The sequence below is a fragment of the Monodelphis domestica genome, chromosome 2 (assembly GCF_027887165.1).
Source record: "Monodelphis domestica isolate mMonDom1 chromosome 2, mMonDom1.pri, whole genome shotgun sequence".
NCBI classification, from domain to species: Eukaryota; Metazoa; Chordata; class Mammalia; order Didelphimorphia; family Didelphidae; genus Monodelphis; species Monodelphis domestica.
This window is the reverse complement of record NC_077228.1, coordinates 369694647-369722606: the sequence shown is the minus strand read 5'-3', so window position 1 is coordinate 369722606 and position 27960 is coordinate 369694647. Positions and strand designations below refer to the sequence as shown.

At 36.7% G+C, this 27960-nt stretch overlaps 1 protein-coding gene across 1 annotated transcript; it reads right to left on the bottom strand.

Moving 5' to 3' along the window:
* Nucleotides 1–33: 33 nt before the first annotated feature.
* On the bottom strand, nt 34–27959 carry LOC100032035 (MRG/MORF4L-binding protein-like). The gene is made up of 2 exons (XM_056814735.1): nt 27860–27959; nt 34–902 (listed from the first exon to the last, which is right to left on the bottom strand). Exons 1-2 carry the CDS (start codon nt 27957–27959, stop codon nt 208–210), a joined length of 795 nt encoding a protein of 264 aa, XP_056670713.1. The 3' UTR covers nt 34–207.
* Between the last annotated feature and the right edge of the window lies 1 nt (nt 27960).

The window sequence follows — 27960 nt, the reverse complement described above, 5'->3', positions numbered from 1 at the left end:
AGGAAGTATAGGATACATTTCTCAGCCTCTTCCCTCATGCTAATCTTTTCATGCTCCCTTTCCAATGATTATCAAAAATGACAATATGTACCATCTGAACAATTGGGGTAATTTAATAAAAACTTTAAAAAAATTCCTTCCACTAAAGTAAACATCATCATTTTTTGTTTCCTTCTTATTTTCTCTAAGTTATTAATAATGGCCTGTCTATGTTCTCCGACGTTTGGCTGCACTTGGGCTAGAGGGGTTGCTGTTTGCATTTAAGACCTTTTCTGTGACACAGTTGTGTTTCCTCTTGTCTCTACCTTCTTTAGACCCAGAATCTAATGAGCTCTTTTCTTTTTCTTTGCCACTGGACTTTTCAGCTCCTTTACCCAAATTTCCTGAAGATGTAAAAACAGTGTGTGAATCCATTTCTTCTTTTATTTCTTCCTTCACCTCATCTTCAATCATCACCTTTTCTTCTTTGACCTCTTGAATAATTTCTTCAGGAAGGATGAAGTTCTTCTCTGAATTAGGGAATGGAAGAATCTCAGACTCATGCAATGCTTGCATATCGTACATAGTACTTAAATGGTCCCAGATGACTTTGGAGGAGATCTGCCTCCCTATGTTCTGACTGAACTTGTCCCTGATGCAGATCATGTGGAAGTGCCGATTCACACCGACAGGCTTGTGCCCCAGCATGGCATGGAAGAGGCACACTTCCACCTCAGGACTCCACACTACGACTTCCTCAGGCGGGCCTGGCGATGACTCGATGGGGCCTTTCTCACCGCTACTGCCAGGGCCCGGTCCAGAACTGGGGCCGCCGCCACCTCCACCGCCTGCTCCCGATCCTGGGCTGCCGCCGCCGCCGCTTCCACCAGTGGCAACCTCCTGGAACCAAGTATTACCTAGCACTGGCAACAGTGGGAGGAACTCAGCCCAATAAGGTCCAGCCTTGGTGGGATTGGGTAGAATTCAACTCCAACCAGTTTAACTGAACAGCTACAAATTCCTACACAGTGAGCCAACCAGACCACATCTGGAGAGTGCTCAATCTGAAACCAAGACAACTTAGTTGACCCTGGGCACATTACAAAAACAGACTAGTATGCCCACAAGGAACAGAGGTAAACTTGAGATGATAGACAAAATAGACAAAATCAAGAGAAAAAATAACCTCCTAATGGGCAAAAGACAATGAAAATTCCTGACACCAGAAAAATATCTTTAAAAAAGAGATGACCAAAATAAAAGTTCAGAATAGAACATAAAATGAAAACATGTGAAACCTTAAAGGAAAATGTAAAAGACTATCAAGCCCAAAATGAACCACTGGAAAGTTCCAAAGAAGAACGGAAAAATAAATAATAAGAAACCTAGTAGAAAAATTAGAAAAGAAAATGATAGAAAAAAACAATTGCTTAGAACAAAAACTTATGAAGAAAACAGTAACCTAAAATGGAAATATAATACTTCAAACAGGAAAATAGCTCCCTAAGAAAAGAAGTACAAAGCTTCAAAGAATAAAGTTGCTCCCTGAACATGAGAATTGGACAAAAGGAAACTAATGACTTCATGAGATAGCAGGAAAGAAAATAAAAATTCAAAATAATGAAAAATAGAAGAGAATGTGAAATCTCTCCCTGGAAAAACAATTGACCTGAAAAATAGATCCACGAGAGAGAATCTTAGAATCAGTGGGTTGTTTGAAAGCCATCATTAACAACAAAAACAACAAAAGCAAAAAACCCTTTGACATTATATTGAAAGAAATTATCAGGGAAAAGTGCCTTGATGTTTTTGAACAAGTGGGGAAAATATAAACTGAAAGAATCCATTGATCACCTACTTAAAGAAATCCCCTATTTAAAAATCTCAGCACTATTATAAACAAATTCTAGAACTCCCAAGTCAATGAGAAAATATACATGTCATAGCTAGAGAAAAAGCCAATTTTTGAATTGGCTTTTTTTTAGATCCTTTGTAATCTTAACTGTGGTTGTGTAACCACAGTTAAGATTACAGAGGACCTAGCAGTTTCTTTATTAAAAGACTAGAAGGCATGAAATATAATATTCTGCAAAGCAAAGGATCTAGTTCTACTACCAAAAATAATTTACCTAGGGCATTTGAGAATAATATTTTATGGGAAGAAATGGACATTTAATGAATCAGAAATTACAGGCATTCCTAATAAAATGACCAGAGCAAAAAAGAAAATCTGATGACCAAATTCAATACTCAAAAGAAGCATAAAAAGGTAAACAGAAAAGCTCAAGGTAATCTGGAGAATTAAATTAATGATATCCCTACAAGGGAAAGTGGTAACCAACTAATTAAAAAATTAACTAACTAACAAGAGATACTTAAAGAACTTAATATACTTAAAGTAATCAAGGGAAACAATCAAGTTAAACTGATTATATTCCTTGAAATGGGAAAGTGATAACTAGAATGCTTAAGATAATTATAATACAAGAGATATTTGAGATACTTTAAGATATTTTAAAGTAATCAAGGGAAACAATGGAATTAAACTGATTACTGGTAAGAAGGTGATAACTTCTATGAACCTTGCAGTACATAAAATACCTGAAGTACTTAGGATACTTAAGGTGTTGGAGATAATTCCTAACTTTATCACTATCAGGGTTATGAATAAGAGCATTTATAGACAGAAATCAGAGAGTAAATTGAATATTATGGTGTGATATTCAAAAAGATCAAGGGATAAGAAAGAGGAATACATCAAGAAAAGAGAAAAGGAGAGAAAGTTTAGGGCAAATTATCTCACATGAAAAGGCATGCAAGAATCATTATAACAGAAAGGAAGATGGAGAGGTGGCAGGCAGTGCTTAAACCCTACTCTCATTGGAACTGGCAAAAAGTGAGAAAAACATCCATACTTAGTCAGGCATAGAAATTTATCTTACAAGAAACTGGGGAAAAATCTTTATAGCAAGTCTCTGACAAAGGCTTCATTTCTCAAATATGTCAAGAATAGAGTCAAATTTATAAGAATACAGAAACATTTCCTAATTGACAAATGGCCAAGTATACAAACTGGCAATTTTCAGATGAAGAAATTAAAACCATCTTTAGTCATAAGAAAAAAAGCTCCCAATCACTATTGATTAGTGAAATGCAAATAAAAACAACTTGGAGGTACCATCTCATACCCATCAGATTGGCTAACATAACAAAAAAGGAAAATGATAAAATGTTGGAGGGGATGTGGGAAAATTGAGACTAATATATTGCTGGTGGATCTGTGAACTGATACAATCATCCTGGAGAGCAATCTGGAACTATGCCCAGAGAGCCATAAAACTGTGCATACACTTTGACCCAACAATACCAATTCTAAAAAGCAGCTCTTTTTGTGGTGGCAAAGAACTGGAAATCTAAATGAGGTCTGAATGGCTGAACAAGTTGTGGTACACACTTCTAATGCTATACTAGTGTACTATAAGGAATGACAAACAAAATAATCACAAAGAACCTGGCCTTATATGAAGTAATGCAAAGTGAAGCAAGGAGAACAAGTAGAACATTGCACACAGTAACAACAATAATGTATGATGATCAACTGTGAATGACAACTATTATCAGTAAGGCAAGGTTCTGGGACAACTCCAAGGGACTCATGACAGAAAAAGTATCTCCATTGTCATAGAAGGAACAGACAGTCTGAATACTTTATTTCTTCCATGAACTTTTCTCTAGTATAGGCAATGTGTGTCTTCTTTCATAACATGACAAACATGGAAATATGCATTGTATCATAATATATGAACAGCCTGTGCCATATTGCCTGCCTTCTTGGGAAGTGGGGAGGAGTGGAAGGGAGAGAGCATGGATTGCAACATGTCAGAAAGTGAATATTAAAAAATTGTGTTGATATGTAATCTGGAAAAATATATTTATTATTAAAAATTTTTATTAATTAAGGAAACCAGGGAGATCACCATGGGGGGAGAAATGAGAGTATTTCAGGAATGAGGCTAGCCAGAAAAAATGCTTGGAGCCAAGAGATTGAGTATCCTGTTCATGGATCATCCAGGAGGCCAGTGTCACTGGACGCAAGAATATTTGTTAGAGAGTGATGTGTAAGACTTGCAGAGGGAGGGAGCTAGATTATGGAGGACTTTGAATGTCATATAGAGGATTTTGTATTTGCTCCTGGAGGCAATAGGAAGCCAGTAGAGTTGAGGGATGGGGTGGGGTGTCATGATCAGACTTGCACTTTAGGAAATTAACTTTTGCCACTAAATAGAAGGTGGGAAGAGGCTTCTGGCAAGTAGATTTACCCGCAATGCAATAATCCACTTGTAAGGCAATGAGGGCCTGTATTAGAATGGTAGTAGTATTAGAGAAGAGAAGGTGGCCCATCTGAGAGATGTTACAAAGGTGAAATGGATAGGTCTTGGCAAGAGTTTGGATTTGGGAGGCCAAGTGAGAGGTAGGGAGAAATCCAGGATAACTCTGAGATTGTAAGTCTGAGGGACTGAGAGGATGGTGTTGACTTCTAAAAAATAGTTTGTGTGTGTGTGTGTGTGGGGTAGGGTTTAGGGAGAAAGGTAATAAGTTCTATTTTAACTGTATTGAGCTTGAGATGTTTCCTGGATATCAAATTCAGGATATTTGAAAGGTAGTTGGAGATGAGAGAATGGAGATCAGCAGAAAGATTGGGGCAGGAAAGGTAAATTTGAAAATTATCAGCATATAAATAGTTAAATCCATGGAAGCTACTGAGATCATAGTAATAGAGAGAGAGAGAAAAGAAGAAGGCTGAGGCTAGAACCCTGAGGAACAGCTTATGGTTAGAGGGTGTGATCTGGAGGAGGATCCAGCAAAGGAAACTGAGAAAGAACAGCTAGATAAGTAGGAGGAGGACCAGGAAAGACCGGTGTCCCAGAAACCTAGAAAGAAGAGAATATCAAAGAAGAGAGAGTGATCAACAGTGTCAAAGGCTGCACAGAAATCAAGGAGAGTGAGGATTAAGAAAAAGTCACTGAATTTGGGAACTGGGAACTGAGAGGTTATTAATAACTTTGGAAAAAAGCAGTTTTGGTGGAATGATTAAGTTAAAAGCAAGATTGTTAAAGGTTAAGAAGAGTGAGAAGAGAGGAAGTAGAGGCATCTCTTGTAGGCCTTTTTGAGGGATTTAGCTATCAAAAGCAGAAGGGTAGAATGAGAATTAGTTGGTTTGGAAAGATCAAATGAGGGTTTTTTTTTTAAGATAGGGAAGACACTGGCATATTTGTAAGGAGTGGGAAAAGAGCTAATAGAAAGAGAGAGAGAGATTGAAAATAAGTAAAAGAATAAAGCACCAGGTCTGGAGTCAGCAGGATCTGGGTTTAAATCTGGCCCCAGACACTTTTTTAGTTGTGTGACCATGGGCAAGTCACTTAACCCTAATTACCTAGCCCTTACCACTATTCTGCCCTGAAACTGATACTTATTTAGTATTAATTCTAAGACAGAAGGTAAGAGTTAAAAAAAAGAGAGATGAAAGAGTGGGAATATGAGAGAAAGCAATCTGTTAGATAGAATGGGATCTCATGAACATATAGATATGTTAGCCTTGGTAAAGAGGAAAGTCACTTTCATCATGTGAGACAGGGGTGAAATACAAGGGAAGAAGGCACCTGAATGATAGGAAATGAGGAAGAGGTAAGAAGAGGGTGTTTTTCTAAAAAATATGAGGCAAGATTCTCAACTGAGGGAATTGGGGGGAGGCAAAGCCTTAGGAGATTTGAGGAGGGATGAAAAGCTTTGGAAAAGTCACTGTAGAGAGTGGATATGTGAGTTGATAAGGTAGGTATAGCAGTATTGTCCCACAGCAATGAGAACTATCTGACATAAATTTGTAGTGGACCCAATCAGAACGGTTACATGATTTCCCCCACCTATCATCAGCAGCATTTATGTAGGTGTATATGGTGGGAGTGATCCAAGACTGATCTTGACTGATTAATTCTGGAAGACTCTAAGGTCTAAGGTGTGACCTCATTATCGTGTGGGTGAAACAGGGTGGAAAAGTCAATGGAATTGAGGAGATTGAATTATGTGGTCAAGAAGTTAAGGGGTTGATTACATGAATATTGTTGAACAGGGATATCTGAGTCTGAGAAAAGAGGATACGAAAAGGAAAACCAAGATAGTTATAAAAGTTATTGAAAACATTAAGAAAATGACCTGCAAATAGATGATATCAGGGAGATTGGAGACAGGTGGGTATAAGTGGATTGCATGGACTTAAAAGAGAAAAGCTCATGAGAGATGGTGATAGAAAAAGGGTTTGGAGGAGGCAGTAAAGAAAAAAAAAATATATATATATATATATTCCTTTCCTTTTGACTCCTGGGTGGGAGTTGGGCAAAAAATGGCTACTAGTGGGGAAATTTGTCATGGATGTGGTGTCTTTGAGTGAGAAGCCATGCTACAATGGGAGAAATGTTAGTGAAAAAATTTCAATATGTAGGGGAATATTGCAAGAAGGAATCAAATGTCTTGCTTCAAAATTCTATACCTTCTGAATTTGGAAGGATTCATTTTTAAATTTTAAAAATATTTATTAATTGACTGGTCAAGATATTATAATCAGGTTAGTTGATTTCATGATCTGACAGGGTGGAAAAAGAGATCATCCTTTTAATGTGGGTTTATATACCATTTGTGAGCTCATCATTCAGTTCCTCCCCATGACATTCCAAGATATTTCTGATTTGGTAAATAGCCACTGAAGACTTAGAGACCTCAACTCCTCCCTCATTACTTCAGTTCCTAGGTTTGTCTTGGCAGGGACACTCCCAGGTATTTTTTTTTTTATTGTCTACAGTTATCTTAAACTGGAATTTCTTTATCTCTTGCTGTTGGACTTTATTGGTAGTACAGAGAAATATGGATGATTTATGTGTTTATTTTATATCCTTCAATTTTGCTAAAGTTTTAATTGTTTTAATTAAATTTTTCATTGATTCTCTAGATATATCATCATATCATCTGCAAAGAGTGATAGTTCTATTTCCTCACTGCCTATTCTAATTCCTTTAAATTTCTTCTTCTCTTATTTCTATAGCTAGCATTTCTAGTACAATATTGAATAGTAGTGGTGATAATGGGCATCTTTGTTTCACTCTTGATCTGTTTGGGAGAGCATCTAACTAATACTATTACAGATGTTTGCTGATAGTTTTAGATAGATGCTATTTTTCACTTTGAGGAACAGTTCATTTATTTTAATATTTTCTAATGTCTTTAATTGGAATGGATGTTGTATTTTGTCAAAAGTGGTTTATTTTTTTTAATATTACCTCTCTCTCATTATCAGTTGGGAAATTGGCAGCATACCATACGCAAACTATTCCTTAGAGCCTCATATATTGAATGTTAAGGAACTACGAGAGGGATAGTCTTTAATGAACTCTGATGAAAACAACTACTTGCCAAAATTAGGTGGTTACCAGATACTGAAAGAATCACCTGTCAGAAAACAAAACAAACAAAAAAACCATACCACAACAAGCACTACATATTTCTTTCTCTGCTGTTTCTTCTCAATTTAATTGAAAAAATAATACTAATAGCTAACATTTATATAGTACTGTGTGCTGGACACTGTGCTAAGTGCTTTACATTTATTGTCTCATGTCTTATAACAACCCTGGGATATAGGAGCTATTATTATTTTTCCATTTTATAGATGAGAGAATGAGGCAAATAGATTAAGTGACTTGTCTAGTATCATTGTTAGTTAATGTTTGAGGCCATCTTTTTATGCAAGTCTTCTTGATTCAAGGCCAGATGCTTGATCAACTGCACTACTCACCTGCCCCTGAAAAGGATGAAAATCCTTGACAAATCTTATGAGCAAGAGATCCTGAAATTTCCAAAAAGTAGTTTTTAAACCAATGAAACCATATGGAAATTCCTCCCCCACAGGGAAGATTATGAAGCTTTTAATTTGCAGGCAAAGAAGATGTGAGGGAGATTCCCTGCATTGGACTTTGTGGGGAAAAGTCATTTTCTCAATCTACAAATTAACACAGTTAAACTAGTGGTAAACTCAGAGGTGCCTTCCAGATCTCAAAATCTATAGTTATGTGATGCAATAAGACCAAAGTGTCTAAGTTCTGGCTGCTATAAAACCCCAAGAATCACCTTCCTGAATGATGACAGATAAACTAAATGCCTATTTAGATAAATGATATCCCAAGTTGCTCGAAGAATTAGTTAAATATTAGCCACAATCATTTCTTTAAGTCAATTACTTACAGACATTCATAAATCAATAAAATCATTGTGATTTTTTAAAATCAAACTGTTTCCTCAGAACCCTCTGAGATAAAATGAGATAGCAAGGTATAGTAAGTAGATCTAGGTGCTCCTTTCAGTTCCTTTCTTAATAATGCCTCTTTTTAAAAAATATTATTTCCATTATTTATTTTCCTTCCTTCTTGTATCTCTACCACCTACACCTCCATACAAAAAAAGGAAAAAGAAAATTTTGTAAGAAATAAACACAATCCAGCAAATTTCCATATTGACCGATATCTAATAATATGTCTTTTTTTTTTTTGCATCTTGGGGCCACTGCTTCTCTGTTATAAGGTAAATAATAGATATCATCATTGACACTCTAGAGATGTAATTGGTTCCCGCATTGATCTGAATTCTTCAGTATTTCAGACTTATTTGTCCTCAAACTGTTATAAATATAATTTATTCCATTTCTGCTTGTTTGTCTCTACAAGAATTCATTTAAGTCCTTCCAGGTTTCCTTGCAACCATCCCTTTCATTATTTATTATGGTACATTAGCATTCCATTCCATTTTTAAACCATACTTGATTCAACCATTCCCCTACTGATGAACACCTCCTTAGTTTACTCAATAATCTTTCCTGAAAGAATAGATTGGAAAAAAAAAAAGGATTGCTGGGTAAAATTAGGAGATATATCCTCCAGAGCAAATTAGGTAATCATTCTGTTACACTTTCAATGAAAAATGAATTGAACTATTAAAGTTCTAAATCAACAGTGCAATAATCAACTAATCTGTGTCTAGAATACTAAGAATGAATAAGTGATAAGTTTAGGATCACAGCAATGAATCTTTTAAAAAGTCCCCTTTCACTCACATAATTCCTTAGACTTGACCACAGCTTCTGTTTACCACTTTCCATTGTGGCTGGAGAGTCACAGAATCTCTATTGGAAGGAAACTCAGAGGTCTCAGATTTATTCTGTATCTGATTAGGAAATCCCTCTTTGATTTACCATCAGTTAGTCATCCAATCTTTTTTGAAGACTCCAAGGTAGGGGAAACCCATAGCTTCTTGACCAATTCCATTTTTGGATAGCTCTAATTATTAGTAAGTTTTTCCTTATATGCTATCTAAAAATGTCTCTGCAACATCCACTATGGATGCTGGTTTTGGTCTCTGCAAACAAGATGACTAAATCTAATCCCTTGGCTTCTTGAGAAGGCATCAGAATCATGGTATGATATAGTTGTTCAAACATTTGGCTTGCAATCACAGACATTTGGTGTTTTTGACAACTCTACCACTGGTTCTTTATGCAAGGTTAAGCAATGGACTTAACTTGCTCATAGCTCAGGTTCTATATAGACTGTTTAGATGATAAGTGAGAATTAATAATGGTAGATAAAATTGTTCTGAGCTCATCAATACTCAAAAATATTTTTTCTGAGTGAATAGCGCCATGTTGCCCTCTAGTGGATAACCAACAAAGATAAGAGCTTTACAACTACAGGTAACCAGAAATCTTTCCACAAGTGGAAGGACTCACCTTGGAGAGGTTCGATATTTTCATAGGAAGTCTGAGCTAAAAGAGACCTTTTAAGTCTTCTAATCCAATTCTCTCAAATGGAGGTCAAGAACGGTTAAGTGACTTGTCTAAGAGCCCTTGGTCAGTTAGTAGCTGAGGTAGGATTAAACTTTTATCTACTCCTGACCCTATCCTCTGTCCACTATACTCCACTGCATTTCCACTAGATCACAAGTGTCGTCCATGTCTTTAGTCAGTTTCTCCATCCAATGGTCTAGGAGACATCTTTAGGTTCTTTCAATATCTCAAAGAAGCCCAAATAATATTTGGGTTATCTTTCATTTTCATTACATGACAAGCCTTAGGTCCCAACCTGTAAGTAGCTGTTAATTAATAAACTTAAAGTTGACCTAAATTCCTCACTTAGCTTTTAAATCACATTAGCTATCTGTAATTTTCTTTGACAAAAAATAGTGCTACTCTATCCGGGATTACTTTTCTTCTGACCTGTTATTTCAAAAAGGAAGAAATGTCTAATTTCAAATACAATCACTATCATGTGTCTAAAGCACTTTTTCCAGTCAATATAGCAGGGAGGTCTAAATGTTCTACTTCTAGTGGATTAGACGTACCATAAAAGTAATAATGATGCAGAAATTATTTCTAAGGGAAAAAGGAAGCTCTCTAATGCATTGGCTAAAATTGCCCATACTTTTCCCATTACTAAAATATGACTGGCTCTTAAAAAAATCATTATCTTTCATTTTAGAATCAATACTGTGTATTAATTCCAAGGCAGAAGAGCAGTAAGGGCTAGGCAAGGGGTTAAGTGACTTGCCCAGGGTCACAGAGCTACGGAGTGTCTGAGGTCAGATTTGAACTCAGCACCTCCTATTTCTTTGTCTGGCTTTCAATCTACTAAGCCACTCAATTGGCTCCTCTGACTGGCTCTTTAGCCATATGTTGTGCCTTTCAACTATTGACACTAAGTAAGAAAGAAAATAGTGAATACTTTAACAGATTTAAAAGGTGAATGGATTGGGCAGCTGGGTGGCTCAATGGATTGAGAGTCAGGCCCAGAGATGGGAAGTCCATGGTCCATGGTTCAAATCTGGCCTCATATTCTTCCTAGCTGTGTGACCCTGGGTAAGTCACTTAACCCCGTTGCCTAGCCCTTGCCTCTCTTCTGCCTTGGAACCAATACTCAGTATTGATCCCAAGATGGAAGGTAAGGGTATAAAATAAAATAAAATAAAATAAAATAAAATAAAAGGTGAATAGAGGAGTTTAGGTCAATTGTAACTTCATAGTTTTATATAACTTTATTATATATTTAACTTTATCAATATTTATTACATGTAGAGCATAGGTTTGTTTTTTAATAAGAATGAAAGACAACCTAAGTACTACCCTAGTACCACTGAGATTCAAAAAGGACGGGATTATGTCACTTAGCCAATTGGTTAGAGAAGTTTACAAAAGACGTCATGATAGTCATACATGATATAAAGGAGGAGAGTAGCTGCTATCTTCAGCAGTGCCCAGATAAATATCTAAAGAGATCTAGGAAGAGGAAAGAGGGGGAACTGGGACGTTTAATGTGACTTCTTTCTCCTTTCATCATCTAGGACTCAGTTCTTTAACTCCCCTTGGTCTTAGACATCTGGGTCATTTTTTCTAGCAATATGATCATCATAACAAAATTCTACTACAGCATGGAATTTGAAAATTCCTTAAGGGTTTGTGTTATTGAGATTTTACCTGTCCTCTTTCTTGACTATTTCATCTCTTCTGAAGTTAAGGCTTTGTTCAACTCTTTCTTGAAGAAAGCAATCTGACTCTAACCCATCCTCTGAGTTCTGGGTAGACAGAGACAGAGTAATTTGAACCTATTTTATCTCTATTTTAAAATGATCCTTTCAAAAGTCTGATCATTTGGGGCTTACTTAAATCTGAGCCTATTTCAGAATTCATTTTTCTTGAATTATTTAATCTTGATATGGACAGACTTCCTTGCATCCAAGACTGAGAATGGACCAGGACCAAACTGGACTTCCAGGTATTATTAAAGGTGAATGAAGCCTCTTTACTTCAGACTAGAGCCATAACTTTGGGGAATTTGGAGAATAGGTTTTTGCCATGCGGTACTAATACTGACGTGTTGGGAATGGTTCTGCCAGAGGAAAGAGTATACCTACTCCCTGGAAGGGTATACTGTTATGCCCTGTCCCTGCAACTACTACTATTCTTGTCTCACATTACAGTTATTTCTGGTGGGACTGACCCCAATTCTTCCATTTCTTGTTTTATCCCTTTGTCAGGACACATTCTATGCCTTTACAAGCTCCAACTCCCAACTGAATTTGCTCTAGACAGTTTTTTTTTTTAGAAAATTTTATTTAGTCAATTTAGAGTATTATTCCTTGGTTACAAAAACCATATTCTTTCCCTCCCTCCCCTCCTCCCACCCCTTCCTGTAGTCGGCTTGCAATTCCACTGGGTTTTACATGTGTTTCTAGATACAGTTTTGCCTAGTTATGACTGTGCTGCAGAATTGGACCTAAACTAGGTTGGACTTCAGCGTCAAGGACAAAGGTCATATCTCATGCATTAAGGAGTTTTCTCCATAGAATATGGTGATTTCTTTGTTTTCTTCTCTTTAATGAACTTTAGCTGTCAATATAGTTTAGTTTAGTTATAACTTATGTTTACTCCTGCTCTGATGAGCTAGTTAGGGAAAAATTGGGTATTTGACTGTTGAAAACTAGGATTTCATTTTATGTTTGTATTCTGGTGGGGTTATCCATATTCCAGGATCTTATCTTCAATTTCACAGTTTCTCGAATTCCTTTGTTTATCAGTGATGAGGCTCTAGGGAAATCATTCATTCTTACAATTCAAAAGAGGCTTATTTCTAAACTAAAAATCCAATTTAATAAGTTACTCCAGGAAATATGCATTTCCAATGACTGGAATACTCATTTTTAAGATTGAAAATATGAGAGCAAGGCAGATGCAGATAGTTGAATGAGGGAGATAACTATCCTTACTCATAAGCTATTCTCCTAAACTATTTAAGGAGTAGCTTGGTTTTTGGTTAGAGTGGTAGGATCCATCCCTTTTGTATATTTGCAATAAATTATGAGTGGTTATTGAATGTGATAATGAGGTACATATACATAGTTATCTCTATTATCTATCTATCTATCTATCTATCTATCTATCTATCTATCTATCTATCTATCTGTCCACCTTTGACAGACAGATGAATTATCATATAGGTAAAGAGGATGCTAAATGCTGGAATGTGAGTGTGAAGGAGGAAATGTATTCCATATAGCTCCTTGGATTTGATTCTACCTTAGGTGTGTGGGGAGTTGGCTCTAAGATCCCAATAGAGATGTAGCAAGACTATTCTCTCACAAGTACCCTAGGGCTGTCACTGTGTGTCTTGAAAGGAGGCAGAAAGCTGTCTCTAGCTTCTTTTCTCCATAGGAATCTTTAATTCCTTCTAGGAAGGAAATAGAAAGTTGGGACCAAAAATATGGCCACTTTGCTTTCCTCAGAGAGAGGGAGTACAGGGCTAGAATTATATCTATTACTCCCTTAAATACTATTAGGCTAGGACCATGTTGGTGAACCTATGGCACACATGCGGGGATGCTCCTTTCCCCCTCTCTATATGCATCTGAGGACTTTTCTCGCTTCACTCACCACTCTGCCCAGCAGCCCAATGGAAGAGTTTCCCCCTTCCCCTCTACGGGGTAAGGGTGGTTCACATGTGGCATGAGGGTTGCAGTTTGGGCACTTGGTCTCTAAAAGATTCACCATCAGTCATCTAGGGGATATGGTTTTGAGCTTCAGGCTAAACTTCTGATCACTATGCATTAATGAAGGAAGCAAGACCTCAAGATTTATATCCAAGGCTTGACCCCTTTCCCACCAAATATTAGTTTCACAAAGAACATACCTAGGAAGAAGCAAAGAAACTCATTTATCCAAAGTTAAAAGCAAAATAGAAATCAGAGAAACTATATATGGGAGAATATACCAGACTCTACTGAGTGAAGGAACTCTTTCTTTGGGAGTGAATAATATATCCTATGCACTGTGGAGTGAAGGAGCTTTCCCAGTGTGAGTGAGATAACTAAGTTCAACCAAGAGAGAGAGTTCTAGACCTCACTCAAGGGGAAGTTGCCCAAAGTTTCTAAGTAAAGAAATCTGGCTAAAAGGACATGATGGATCCTGCCAGCTCCTCTCATCAGTCTTATTTTCCCTTCAGCAATTGGAGGTGTGGCTTTTACCATATATTTTCTTTCTAAAAAACTATCAGGCAGAAGCACCTGAAGTGACCACAGAGTCTGAAGACACTGACACTCTTCTTTTCTCCTATTCTTACCAACTCTGCCCTTCCTCTTATGCAGATTTGAAGCACTGAGCTTCATCTATAAGAAGAAAATCCCATACCAATGGGATTTGGAATTTGGGTTATGGAGAAATATTAGCATTTTGCAAAACCAGCATTTCATCAGTAGGCAGTGAGACACAGAACATAACTATCTCAGAAGAATTAAAAATGACTATCACTTAAGAGTTCAGTAAACAGATCCAGATTAGACTGCAATATAAAACCAATGCAGGACTTTGAAGTCATTAGGCAAACATATGGAAAGAAGAGAAGGTGGGCCCATCTAATGAGGGCTGATCCAGATATCCAGGATACTCCACTAGTATCCTTTTTGGGCCAGGAGAGAGTGAGGAAGGCTTCAAAAATGTTGGATGTACTTCCTATTGGGAATTTATGAAAAGAAATTAATAAGAATCACTGTGGATGGGTAGATGAATGAGATGTAATCTATTTCACCAGAGCAAAAATTCAGATCAATAATATCATAGATCCATCGGAGTATCTGAGTCAACTCCCTAGTTCGTTCATTAGGGACAAAGGGAACATTTGGATAAAAGCAGTCTGACAAGAGATTGGATGTGAGTGTGATCTAGGAGAGGTAAGAAGTGATTGAGATTCTGGGTCATAGATTTAGAGTGGAAAAGGAGCAGAGAAACCCTCTAGTGCAGTATCATCATTTTATAGACAAAGAACTAAGGTGGTGTTGTTATTGTTCAGTTGTTCAATTATGTTTGACTTTCATCATCCCATGTGGGGTTTTCTTGGCAAAAATGCTGGGGTGGTTTACTGTTTTCTTCTCCAGGTAAACAGAGGTTTTGTAATTTGGCCGGGGTCATATAGCTAGTAAGTGCCTTAACTTAAACCCTATTGCCTAGCCCTTACCACTGTTCTGCCTTGGAATTAATACACACTATTGATTCTAAGATGGAAAGTAAGGGTTTAAAAAGAAAAAGAATAGATCATAAGAGAATCAATTCATTTTCTTTTCTTTTCTTTTTTGAAACCTTTGCCTTCTATCTTAGAAACAATAAGGCAGAAGAGCAATTAGGGCTAGATAATTGGTCAGATAGCTAGAAAGTATTTGTGGCTAGATTTGAACGAATTCCTCCAGATTACAGGCCTTACTCTCTTTCCACTGTGCTATTTAGCTGCCCCTCATTTTATTTTTTTGATAGAGATATTAGATTGATAGGACAGGGGAATGTTGTAGCAATAATTAACCCAGATTTTATCAAAGTATTTGATGGCCTCTGATGCTATTTCTGTGGAAAAGATGGAGCAGTTTTAGATGTATTTAAGTACATTTGAAACTGATAGAATGTCTAGATGCAAAAAGTAATTGTTTGATGTTGACTTGGAATGAAGTTTCCTGTGGACTGACCCAAGGATCTGTGCTTGGACTTGCACTGCTTAGACAAGGACTTACATGGCAAATCTAGTTTTTAGAGTGTACAAAGTTAGAATGGATAACTAACATATGAAATGATAGAATAAAGATCCAAAAAGATCTTGCTAGACTATAATAGAATACCATATTGAATCAGATAAAATTATGAGAAAAAGTGTAAACCTTTCCATGAAAAATCACCTTCACAAGTATAGTATATATGAACTATAGCTAAACAGAAATTCATCTGAAAGAAATCTTGATGCTGGTCACTTACTAGCTGTGTGACCTTGGGCAAGTCACTTAACTTAATTTGTCTCAGTTTATCATCTGAAAATTTGTTGGACAAAGAAATGACAAACCTCTCCAGTATCTTTGCTAAGAAAACCTGAAAAAGTATCATGGAGTCAGATACAACTAAAAAACAAACTGAATTTTTGGAAGGGCATGAGAATATGGAGAATGTCTACAGGAATGCAATCAAGATGATCAAGGGCTTCAAGATCATACCATAAGGATTTAATTGAAGGACCTGTGGATTTTTAGTTTGGAAAAGAGAATAGCTGTCTTTAAGTGTCTGAATTGCTGTGCTGTAAAATAAAGGTAGATGTGGCAAAGAGGGAAATTTAAGTGTGACATTAGGGAAAACCCATTCTTAAAATTAGAGATGATCCAAAATGGAAGAAATTGCCTCAGATGGGAATGAGACCCTCTTACCAAAAGTTTTCAAAAAACTCATTCTCAAGTGCTTGACCCTTTGTCACCTGTATTACAGTAGAAGTTCTTATTTAGCTATGGTTTGGATTGAACGGTTCTGGATAGCCCTTCTAGTTCTAAGATTTCAGCTGTATTACTTTGCTGGAGAAAAAAAGGAGCACCATATCTTAAATTGTTAATTCATCATTCATGAGATCAGAATGTTTTTTCCCATATTTTAGAAGTGGAGAACAATTAGACAAAAGTGGGAAAGTTTTTTTTAATAGCTATTTTTCCAGTTCTTTTTGAGATCGTCACATTCCTAATTCTATTGTAATTAACTTACACATCGTGCTTCTGTCCCTAAACTCATCTTGAAAACCCATGTTTTCTTCTTTGTCCCACTTCCTCACAATCATTTTCTTTGCTTTGGCTTAATGGTTTGTCTATATCATTTCATAGGTAAGATAGTTTTCTTCCATTCTTTGGTGGTAGTTCTTTGCTCTTTAAAAACAAAAACAAAAACTTCTTATCTATCCTTACCTTCTGACTTAGAATCATTACTATGTATTGATTCTAAGGCAGAAGGGCAGTAAGGGTTAGGCAATGGGGGTTAAGTGACTTGCCCAGGGTCACACAGGAAATATCTGAGACTAGATTTGAACCCCAGATATCTAGACCTGGCTTTCAATACACTGAGTTACCTAGTTGCCCCCTAGTTCTTTCTTCTTAAGCTTCATTTTCATGATAGGGAAAGAGATTGTGACTGGACCTATGATTTTATTATTCTAGGGAAATCCCAGGTAAAGAAGTTTCTTCTAGCAATTCAAGGCATTGCCTCTGCTATGTCAGAATATTAGAGAATTGTCCAAAACAATGGATGTGAATTGATTTGATCAGTATCACACAAATGGTAATTGTCAAAGTTAGAACTTGAATCCAAGTCTTCCTGATTCTGAAATTAGCAACTCATTCTCAAGTCACCTTGGCAAGCTGTTTTTCTTTTTCATAACAGACCACCTTACAAATCAGTAAATAAAAAAGGGAATAAGAAATAAAAGGAACATTTACTCAATTCAATATAATTAATGTCCAGTTGACAAGCACTTATTAAACATGTACTCAATGATAAATGCAAAATCAGATTCTTAATATTCATCACCACCGTCATCAACAAACATTCATTATGTACTAATAAATGGCATCACCACGTGCAGAATCTCCTCCTCCTCCTTCTCTTTCTCCTCCTCCTCTTCCTCTTTTTCTTCTTCCTCCTCTTCCTCTTCTCCTCTTCCTCCTTCTTCTCCTCCTTCTCCTTCTCCTTTCCATTTTCTCCATAGGGAGTAGAAGGTTAACGGGAGAATGAAGTAGGCAAAATCCTGTTATAATGCTAATAACATTATTGCAAATGTTACATAAATGTAAATGTAAATAATATTTCAGTCACCTGATGATAGGCAGAGGATAAATTATAGTGGAAAAACTGAGTATTAGTCAAAGCTAATATTGTCTTTTGATTTTCAAATAGATTTTTTGGGATGATTTACAAATTTTATTTTATTTTTATATGTAACATAATATAGCATGTAACATAACAATAATATGATACATATGATTTGTTATGCATATGTAATAAATTATAATAAATATACTTATTGGAGAGAGACAAATTTTCATGTTTGCTATATCCAAAAATCTGTCTCATTTTTCCGCCTTTCTCCTCACATCCCCCTCCTCAAGAAGGCAGGTAATATAACATAGATTGTATCTATATAATATATATTTCACTGTTTGTCATGCTGTGAAATCAGACATATATTGTTTATGCTAGAGAAAAATTCACGGGGGAAATAAAGTGAAGAATGGTATGTTTCAATCTGCATTCAGACTGTTCCTTTTATGATGGGGATATCCTTTTTTGTTGTGAATCCTCTGGAGTTGTCCTGGAGCTTTGCCTTGTTGATAATAGTTGAGTCATTCACAATTGATCATCATACATTATTGTTATTAGTGTGTATGAAGTTCTGGTTTTGTTCACTTCACTTTGATTCACTTTATATGTTTTCCCAGGATTTTTTGTGATAATCAACTTGTCATCTCTTATGACAAAATACTATTCCATTACAATCATATACCACAACTTGCCATTCTCCAATAGATGGACATCCTTTCAGCTTCTAGTTCTTTGCCAACACAAAACAAGTTGCTATAAATATTTTAGAACATATAATTTTTTCCTTTTTCCTTGATCACCTTAGGAAATAAACATAAAAGTGATATTCCTGGGTCAAAAGGTATCCAGTATTATCACTCCTTAAACATAATTGCAGATAGCTCTCCAAAATGGTTGAAACAGTTTACAGTTCCAGCAACAATGTATTAGTGTCCCTATTTTTCCACATCTCCTCCAACACTTGTTAGTTTGCTCCTTTATTGTTTTAGCTAATCAGATATGTGTTTTGATTTGTATTTCTCTAAACAATAATTATTTAGAACATTTTTCATAAAGATTTTATTTGTATTTGTTTGAAATAGGAAAAAAATACCTAGAATTTTTTCAATTCATTATTTATTTTATAGTCTTTAAACCATCCATTATGATCTTTTAAAAAACCTTTTAATAACCTAGTACCATAGTGCTAGGTATCTCTATTTTATAGATTAAGAAACTGATGCTGAAGGAGGTTTAGTAACTTACCTAAAGTCAAATAGCTGGGAGTTGTCAGAGGCATGATTTGAATCCCATAAGATCTTCTTATTACTAAGTTTAACATTATATCTGTTGCATTATGTAAAATGTGAGAAAGCTGTAAAAGTAGGGAGGAACTAGGTTATGAAGAGCCTTAAATATAAAATAAAGGACTTTATAATTGATCCTGGAAGCAATAGCATTGTCTGTGTATGTGTGTGTGCACACATGTGTGCGTGTATGTGTGATAGTAAGACCTGCACTTTAGGAAAATCATTTAGCAGATGTGTAGAGAATGAATAGAGAGACTATTGAGAAGACTAGTGCTATAGGTCAGGCAAAACCCAACTTTAATAAATCCGCAAAGGTAGCCTTGACATCAAGGCTAATTTGTGACCAAATCTCATAGGCTTTTCTACAGGCAAATTAAGGTAACTTCTAAGCTTTCTCACAAAGCTATATGGCATAAATCAATCCGTGGTCAAATATTCTTGCAGCAGAAAGGGCAATGTCTGGGCTTGCTTAGTCCTTTGACTTGAAAACTTGGAAGAAAAGCCTGGAATCTCCTCAGACCCTTTAAACTCTTCTTTGAACAAAATGTCAATATAATTCCCTCATAACTAGAAAGGGAAAAAATCTGTATACTCAAGACAGATATGCCAGGAAATCTAGTGAAGGTGTTTGCTTTCAATTATTGTGGCTTCTGCATGCACTGCAACCAGAAAAGTAGGAGCAGATGCAGTTATTTTTATTAAGAAAGTCATTAAATTATTTTAGGATCAAATGGGCCCATTTTATTCTTCCTCTAATACTATCTTTTGGGATCCTTGTCCAGAATGGGCCAGGACTACGTTTTTTACTCCTGTATGGAATAGTTTGAGAAGGTAGTCCAAGCTATCATTACTCCAGTCAGTTTATGCAAGGACCAAAGAAATCCTGGGATAAAAATGGGAGTTTAGGCTCATTCTTTCCTTCTTAGTCCTCAGAGCCATTCTTTGTACATCCTAGGGCAGTGATGGTGAACCTTTTAGAGACCAAGTACCCAAACTGCCACCCTCATGCTGCCTGTGAACCCTTCCCCCACTTCCCTTTTCCCCAGAGGAGAGAGGAAGCACTTCCATTGGGCTACTGGGCAGAGGGGTGGGTGATGGGAGAAATGTCCTTAGGCATGTGTGCAGAGGGGGAAAGAAGCACCCCCCTCTGGCACACATGGTCTTTACCAACATGGTCCTAGGTTGTCCCTACCTTGTAGGTGCTTAGCTAGAATGAGTGACTTGCATTTGTATAGGAATGTACTATTCTAGTTGTTGTGGTGATGGTGGTGGTTGAAATTTAGTGCCAGCAGAGAGGAAACACATATAAGGGAGCAGTTCTTGTCCCTTTGCTCAATGCCACCAACTCAGAGATTAGGAGAAATGATGACAAGAACAGCCCTTATAAAGAAGCAATAGAGTAGTAGTATGTAGTATATAGTAGCTATGTAGACTACTAGTAGTAGCTATGCCCAAATGGTTCTTTATTAGGGACTGAAGTTAACCTTGCCCCCCCCCCCTCAAAAAAAAACAATTTCTATAGGGAGTATGCTTGTTCTGTTTCCAAAAGGACTTAAAGCTTTGGCTCATAGATTTAACAAACTACCCCAAACACAGGGTATTATTTGAATGTTAGTCAGTCTGAATAACATTGTTCTGTAAAAGAATAGTAGAAAGTACTCATATGCCTGGAGTAATGCATAGAAACACCTATAAAATATTCAATTTCATTTTATTTTCCATTGTTGACGCACTAAGGAATGGCTGAACAAATTACAGTACACAAATGTAATAAAATATTATTATTACACAGTAAGAAATTAATGGGAGGAATTCAAAGAAACATGGGAAGACTTGTATGAATTGAAACAGAATAAAATAGAAGATGACAATACACACAATGACTACAATAACATGCATGTAAACAACACTGAAAGGTAGTCAAATTTAGATTAAGGGCAATTGGACATACTAGTAACAAAAAAAGACAATGAAATTACTTCCTCTTCTCAGTGGTGCAGAACATGGCATACTCTATTGGATGTATTTGCTATGGTCATTGGTTTTATTTAACGGTTTTTCTTTGTGACAAGAGAAGCGGCTATGTGGGGAGGCGATAGGGATGTGTATGTGTGTGGTATAAAAAATAAAAGGCATCAATGAAACAGAGAGTTTCTACAGATTCTTTCTGGAGTCATCTAGGCTCTCTATAAAATGAACTGGTTGGAGTAGGTCTCACAAGTTTCCTTCTAGCTTTAACCCTGGGTATGATCCTTTTGTCTCTTATTCTATGGCTACTTCAAGAGATGATCTTAAAGTCTAGTCTAGTCTTAAATCTCCCTAATGACAGCAATTCAACAGCTTTCCTAGGCATCCAATACAATTGCCCAACCCTCTTTGGTTATAAAGTGTTTGTATTTTCACCTAAATGTTTCCTGCCAAATCTAAACCCCATGACATCTTGTTCTAGCTTCATTAACTAATAGAGAATAATGGACCCTCTCTTCTCTATGTTTGTATAGCTATGCTTCCGCTCAGCCCATTTTTCTAGACTCAACCTGCCCATGTCTTTTAATCTTCTCTCATGGGGTTTAGCTTCCAAGCCTCTTATTATTTTGGTCATCCTCCTCTGAACTCTTTCCAGTTCGTCAAAAACCAATCTCTCCCTAGCCAATAACATCGTGTCATCCCAGGGAGCATGGAGGACGGTGAATCCTTTCCAGGAGATACATGGGGAGCCTTCCAGTCATGAACTCCTTTTTACCAGGCCTGAGGTAGATATGAATGTTATGAGGCCCCTGCCTGGGCCTGCCCATAGTGGTAAGGGGTTAGCAGGCTCAGGAACTGGGTGATCTTGGGGATAGTCATTGTTGATCCTAAGAGACTGTAAGCTGTGTGGTTTCTCTCTGGATATGTGGAGCTTTTGTGAATTTATTCTCCCTAACTCTGGAAAATTAAAATCTAGTCACTAGATTGTAGCATTAGGAGTGGGAGACCAAGGGAAAAAAAGAGAAGATAAAAGAAAATGAACAGAAACATTTCACTGAGAAACTGGCTGGGAGTAGAGGAGACAGGAGGAAAGAGGGAGCAACTTAAAATAGAAATATCTCAAAGAACTCACTCAAATGATGCATTGTGTAGTTTTTTTCAGATCTTCTATTGCCTTTTCTTCACACATTATGTCCACTCTATCTTTTCTTCTCCCCCAATTTTTTCCCCATAGAATTAACTGGTAATTGGGGAGAGCAAACAACTATAATGAGCATGAAAGGAGTCAGTTCCTTAGGCTTTAGAAGCATAGATTTAGCACTGGAAAGAACTTTAGAAGTTATGGTATACACTGCTCTCATTTTACAGAAACAGGAACTGAGTCCTAGAGATCTAAAGTGACTCCCAGAGATAGTTACTAGTGTTATTAGGATCTGAACCAAGGTTCTCTGATTCCAAAAATCCAAAGCACTTTTTTTTTTATGCAATGCTACATACACCTTTATCTGTAACAGTTTCTAGTAAACCTTCACTTGATGTCTTGTAATAAAATTTAGTTCTGTTCAGTTCATTTTTAAGCTTTTTATACTTGGGTCCTGGGCATATAAAAACAAAAATAAATATACCTCTCATCTCAGGGAGCATTCTAGTAAATGGAACTTTCTCTCTTCTAAGTTAATCACCTGAGGTCAGATGGTTTAGTCTTTACTGAACAAACTTTGACCAAATTTCCTTGTTTATGTGTCTATTTGGTATCAGGTAGGTGCCAGACCTGGACTTAGGAAGATTCATCTTCCTGAATTCAAATCTGGCCTCAGACACTTATTAGCTATGTGACTCTGGGCAAGTCACTTAACCTTCTTTCCTTAGTTTCCTCATCTGTAAAATGAGCTGGAGAAGGAAATGGTAAACCACTCCAGTATCTTTGCCAAGAAAACCCCAAATGAAGTCATAAAAAATGGGACACGCCTGAAATGACTAAACAACTGTAAATAACTATTTTTATATGTAAATATTTTCCTTGTAATCTTTCTTCTTCCTTTATTCCATCTTTAGTCTTTAATTTCTTTTTCATCTTAACTCACTGTCCCCTTGACTTATGCCTCCCACATCTCATCTGTGCATGCTATTGATTTTGTCCTTGCCTTTCTCCTTTTACTCTCTAGCCTGGACACACATTCCTATAGACCAGTCCCTATTCATTCATTAATATCAGATTTGGAACAGTAATATTATTTTGTTACTTTGTGATAAACTCCATGAAGTCATAGATGTTGGTGAAAGTTTTAAAACTCCCATGGATATTATTGTAACTTTGTGAATTTCCATTCTCAAGAAAGTCTTTTTTTTCCCTCAAGCATCTTTCCTAAATTGGAGTAACTTTTCACTAGTTAAGAAATTGAATTGTGGACATATTCTGGTGGTTCTGGTATATGAGATTAAGGCATAAGAATAGTTCTTAGTTGAAGTTAGAATCAGTTTCCCACTCAATTATCCTTTTAAAAAAACTAATAAAACAATAGAGTATTACAATTTAGGTATTTGGATAATATTTTAAACAAAAAGTATAAATGCATGCAATGACATTTAAAGAAATGGACATTTAGATACAATGACATTATATGTGTGTACACACACACACACACACACACACACAAACATATGTTTCACTAATCTCAGGATACTTTAGTGAAAATAGCTTTGCATTTGGATTCAGAGGACCAGGCTCTGATTCATGGATCTGCCACTTACTAGCTGTGTGATTTGATACAAATTAACTTTCTTCCTTTACATCTTATTTTCCTTAAAATGAAGGGTTTGAACTTGGTAACCTCTGATGTCCCTTTCAGCCCTAAGCCTGTCATCCTGTGATTAGTCATTTCTTGAGTAACTTTGGTTTCTTTCTCATATTTGAACAGACGTGGGAAGAGGGAGGCTAAGATAATAAGGATTTCAGATACCTCTGAATAGCCACATTTGCTCAGCACATTCCCTGGCACACAGTAGGCATTAATTGAGTGTTTATTGCCTATTGGCATTTGAACAGAGCCAGAATCCTGCTGTGACAACCTCAGGACTTGGGTCACCTTGACATCAAAAACATTTTCCAGTGACTGACCTTCAACTCCCAGAAATATTTCCCTTGATTAAGGAAAACCTTTAATTTGGATTGTTCAACTGACCAGCTCTCATAATCTAAATGTTGTTATACTTTTCTTTCTATGTGACTAAGGAATCAGGAGAGAGACTGTAATCACACAATGCATCTCAAAGTTAGACATGACTTCCTTTTTGCAGTTTCAAGTTCTTTCCCCAATCAATCTTCAAGGAAAAGGGCTGAAAGACCTTTTTACTCTATCAAATTGAAAAAAAAAAACTTTTTAGGCCAAAGTATACATTCCTTGGCAACTCAAAACTTTTCTATTTTTTTCTGATATGGAATTTAAAATGAAAAAAAGTTTGCAAAAAACTGTTTTCTAAAAGATACAGCATGGCAGAATGTATAGAATATTGGATTTAGAACTAGAAAAACCTCTGTTCAAGTTTTACACTTGCCAAGTAGAATTTTGGGCCATTGGGTAATTCACTTATTCTCTATGAGCTTCAGTTTCCTCATCTCTAAAATGGGGGAAATACCAACAACTATCTTGGAGAGTTGTTGTTAAGGATCCAATGAGGTTATACATGTAAAATACTTTGCAAACCTTAAATAATAATATAAATAAATAAATATGTATTTCAGCATGTCCTTAAAAAAACAACTCAAAGAGAAAACTAAGAAAGAGAAAGCTAAAATGATTTCATCACATTCCTCATAGGACATAGTTGGTGCTATGGATTCTGTGGATTTTCAGTAAATATTTGGTGGGTGATAATGAATGCCCTCCCTTGGATGGAAACATTCTTTGACTCATCTCCTTTGGGAGATATTTCTTCAGCACTATGTGGTTTAAAAACAAAACAAAGACAAAGCAAACATTTGCATCAAGTAATCAGTGCAGTCTAAACATGAAATCTGACCACGCAAAAAGATTTCTAACAGAATTTGGTTTTCAAAATGTGTACTGTTAAGTTTTCATACAGAGTTCACAAATAAAACAAAGCTAAAGATTGGCTTTCAAGTTTTGGTTCACAGATTCAGAGTTGGAAGAGATCCTAGAGAATCTCTAATCCATGGCTGAGACAGCAGTAGCCTAGAGTGGTCAAGTCCCTTGTCCAAGGTCAAACAGGTAGTTAAGCAATCGAAAAAACTGAAATTTCCCTCAAATCTCTCTCTGTTCAGTTGTCAAACTTCAGGGATTCCCCTTAATCTCCAAGTTCAAATATAAAGTCCTCTCTTTGTCATTTTAAAACCCTGCTGTGGGCTTCTTACAACATTTTCTGTCTTTTACATGTTACTTTACTTTCTCACATGTAAAGTTCCATTTCCTGACTACTGGTTGTCCTCACACAAACACACACACACATACGTACACATATATATTTTCTGTGTGTAGGTGTATGGGCTGTGCAGGGAGGACCCGCATCTCTGTTGTGAGGGGCTGCTTGCTCACCCACTTTGGTCTCTGCCTTTCACCCAGCTCTCACCTGTAGCCCCAAGAAACTGTAGCATGCTCAGTGGCCACACCTCAATAAAAACTTTTTGGCTGACAGACTAAATCAGGTTGAGGTTAAGCAACAAACCTCAGACCCATCAGCGAATTAGGGGGATGACTACTCCAAACATGTGAAGACTTCTCCTGGTGGAATGGGAAGATGTGAACAACTTGTTCCAATGACTATGAAGACAGTTGAAGCAAGGTGCTATAGAGAGCTTAGAACTTGGTCAAACATTAAAGATACCAAGGCCATCCACTGCATCCTACGCCATCTCCCGTTGTCTTGACTTTTGTCTTGATACTAGACTTTGTTGACTCTGGAAGGGAGTGGAGCTAATTACTTTGTGCAACTCTGCTTCACTTAAATCCAGTTCACTCAAAATTCAAGACATCACCCCTTGATGTCATTGGTCCTTTTCAAAAATGAGCTATGGAGGGTAGCTGGGTAGCTCAGTGAATTGAGAGCCTAGAGATGGGACGTCCTAGGTTCAAATGTGGCCTCAGACACTTCCCAGCTGTGTGACCCTGGGCAAGTCGCTTGATCCCCATTGCCTAGCCCTTACCACTCTTCTGCCTTGGAACCAGTTCATAGTATTGATTCCAAGATGGAAAGTAAAGGTTTAAAAAACAAAAAACAAAAATGAACTATGAATGATGACAAGAATAATAGTTTCCAAATATGTTTGTAACTATAACTTCTATAGATCTAGTTGGGTTTTTTTACATATTGCTCTTCCATTGGAATATGACTTTCTTGAAAGCAGGGACCATCCTTTTTTATTTTTTAAACTTTTTTTTTTGTTATCTCAGCACTTACCACAGGGATTGTTATATATTGAGTGCTTAATAAAGGCTTGTTGTTGTCTTGATTTTATTGACTCTACCTCCAATGTTCTTGTATGACATCATTATACTTCTCAATTTTACAAAATTGAAAGTTGGTTTGTTGCCTTTCAACTGACTTTTCTTCCTTTGCAATCCTTTCAAGATTTAAATTATTTGTTAACTGAGCCAAAATCAGTTTTCTTTTATCCCCAAATGCTTATTTTAAACCCAAGAGTAGACTTTCAATAAAGAACAAATAAGTTAACCTAGGCCTTCCTAAATACTCAAAAATAGTCACTGGACAAATTTTAAATGTAAGCTCATTGATAGTAGGGATTGTTTCATTCTTATATTTGTATACTAAATGACTAGCATAGTACCTCACATACAGTGGAAGATTAATAAGTGCTTGTTAATTAATTGATGGATTAAGAATAACCTCATTTAGCTACTGGTACCATACTAGGTGAAGCCAAGGCCCTCCCTGGAAATGAGGATGAGGGTAGCCTTTGGTACCATTTCATTTTTTCTCAGTCTATTAAGCATCTGTCATTAAGCATCCACAATTAAGCATCCACTGGGCTGAAGATGATTTCTGAAAGCAGAAATATCTGGAATTGGACTGAAAACAATGAACTGTGAGGAAGCTCCCCAAAAGAATCCAGGAAAAAAAATGAGTTAGCATAAAATCAGATGTTTCTCAAGCTGAATCAAATCTGATAGTCAATGAACAAAAGTTTCTAAAGATATAGATGAGAATAGTGAACAGCCATTCCACTCAGTATGCACTGTACCCCACTATGCAGGACACTGTGGATGTAGTTCTGCCCCTTTCCAGACCACAAACAGGATGAGAGCAGTAACCACAAAACACTGGGAGCTCAGAAGAGCCATAAAGGCTCTAAAAATGTCACCAAGTCCTTTTCCCTTTCTCTGAAATTTCCTTCAATTGCCTTCTCATTCTTTGAACTATTCCCACTCTTCAAACTTCTCTCCTATTCCACCCTTATCCTCTCAGTCCTACTATGTATGTCCTATCTCTTGGTGTTTTGATATAGGCCATTTTGAGGAATCTTAAATAGTTTTGATTAGTTGTTATTGTCTGTCCTTTGTTTTTGAAGAAGACCAATGACACCATGAGGAAGTTTTGATTTGCATGTGAATTGGATTTAAGAGAGGCAGAGTTACATAAAGTCAAGGCATCAACCTCACTATCTCTTCTAGCAACACCAAAGTTCAGTGACAAGAAAAGTCAGTATGACTAGTGATGGCCTGGGATGAAGTGGATGACATCTTCAATGTCTGAGCAAGCTCTAATTGCTCCATAGTACCTGCTTCAGCCACCTTCAAAGCCAATTGGCACAAATTGCTGTCATCATCAGGGGAAGTCTTCACCTGTTTGGGGTAGACATCCCCCTAACTCACCGATGGGTTTGAAGCCTAACAGGTACCCTCGATCTGGTTTAGCCTGTCTTCATTGATCGGTGAAAGGTAACTGCCGCTCTCTTTGAGAGGTTTCAGGGCTTCTGTTGATCTCAACACTTTGATCATG

What these genes read in the sequence shown, in the direction of transcription:
- LOC100032035 (XM_056814735.1), bottom strand. Translation starts at nt 27,959, where the DNA reads ATGATCAAAGTGTTGAGATCAACAGAAGCCCTGAAACCTCTCAAAGAG. An exon ending in CAGGCTAAACCAGATCGAGG is followed by an intron (nt 903 to 27,859) that starts GTACCTGTTAGG and finishes CACTGTTGCCAG; the next exon opens with TGCTAGGTAATACTTGGTTC.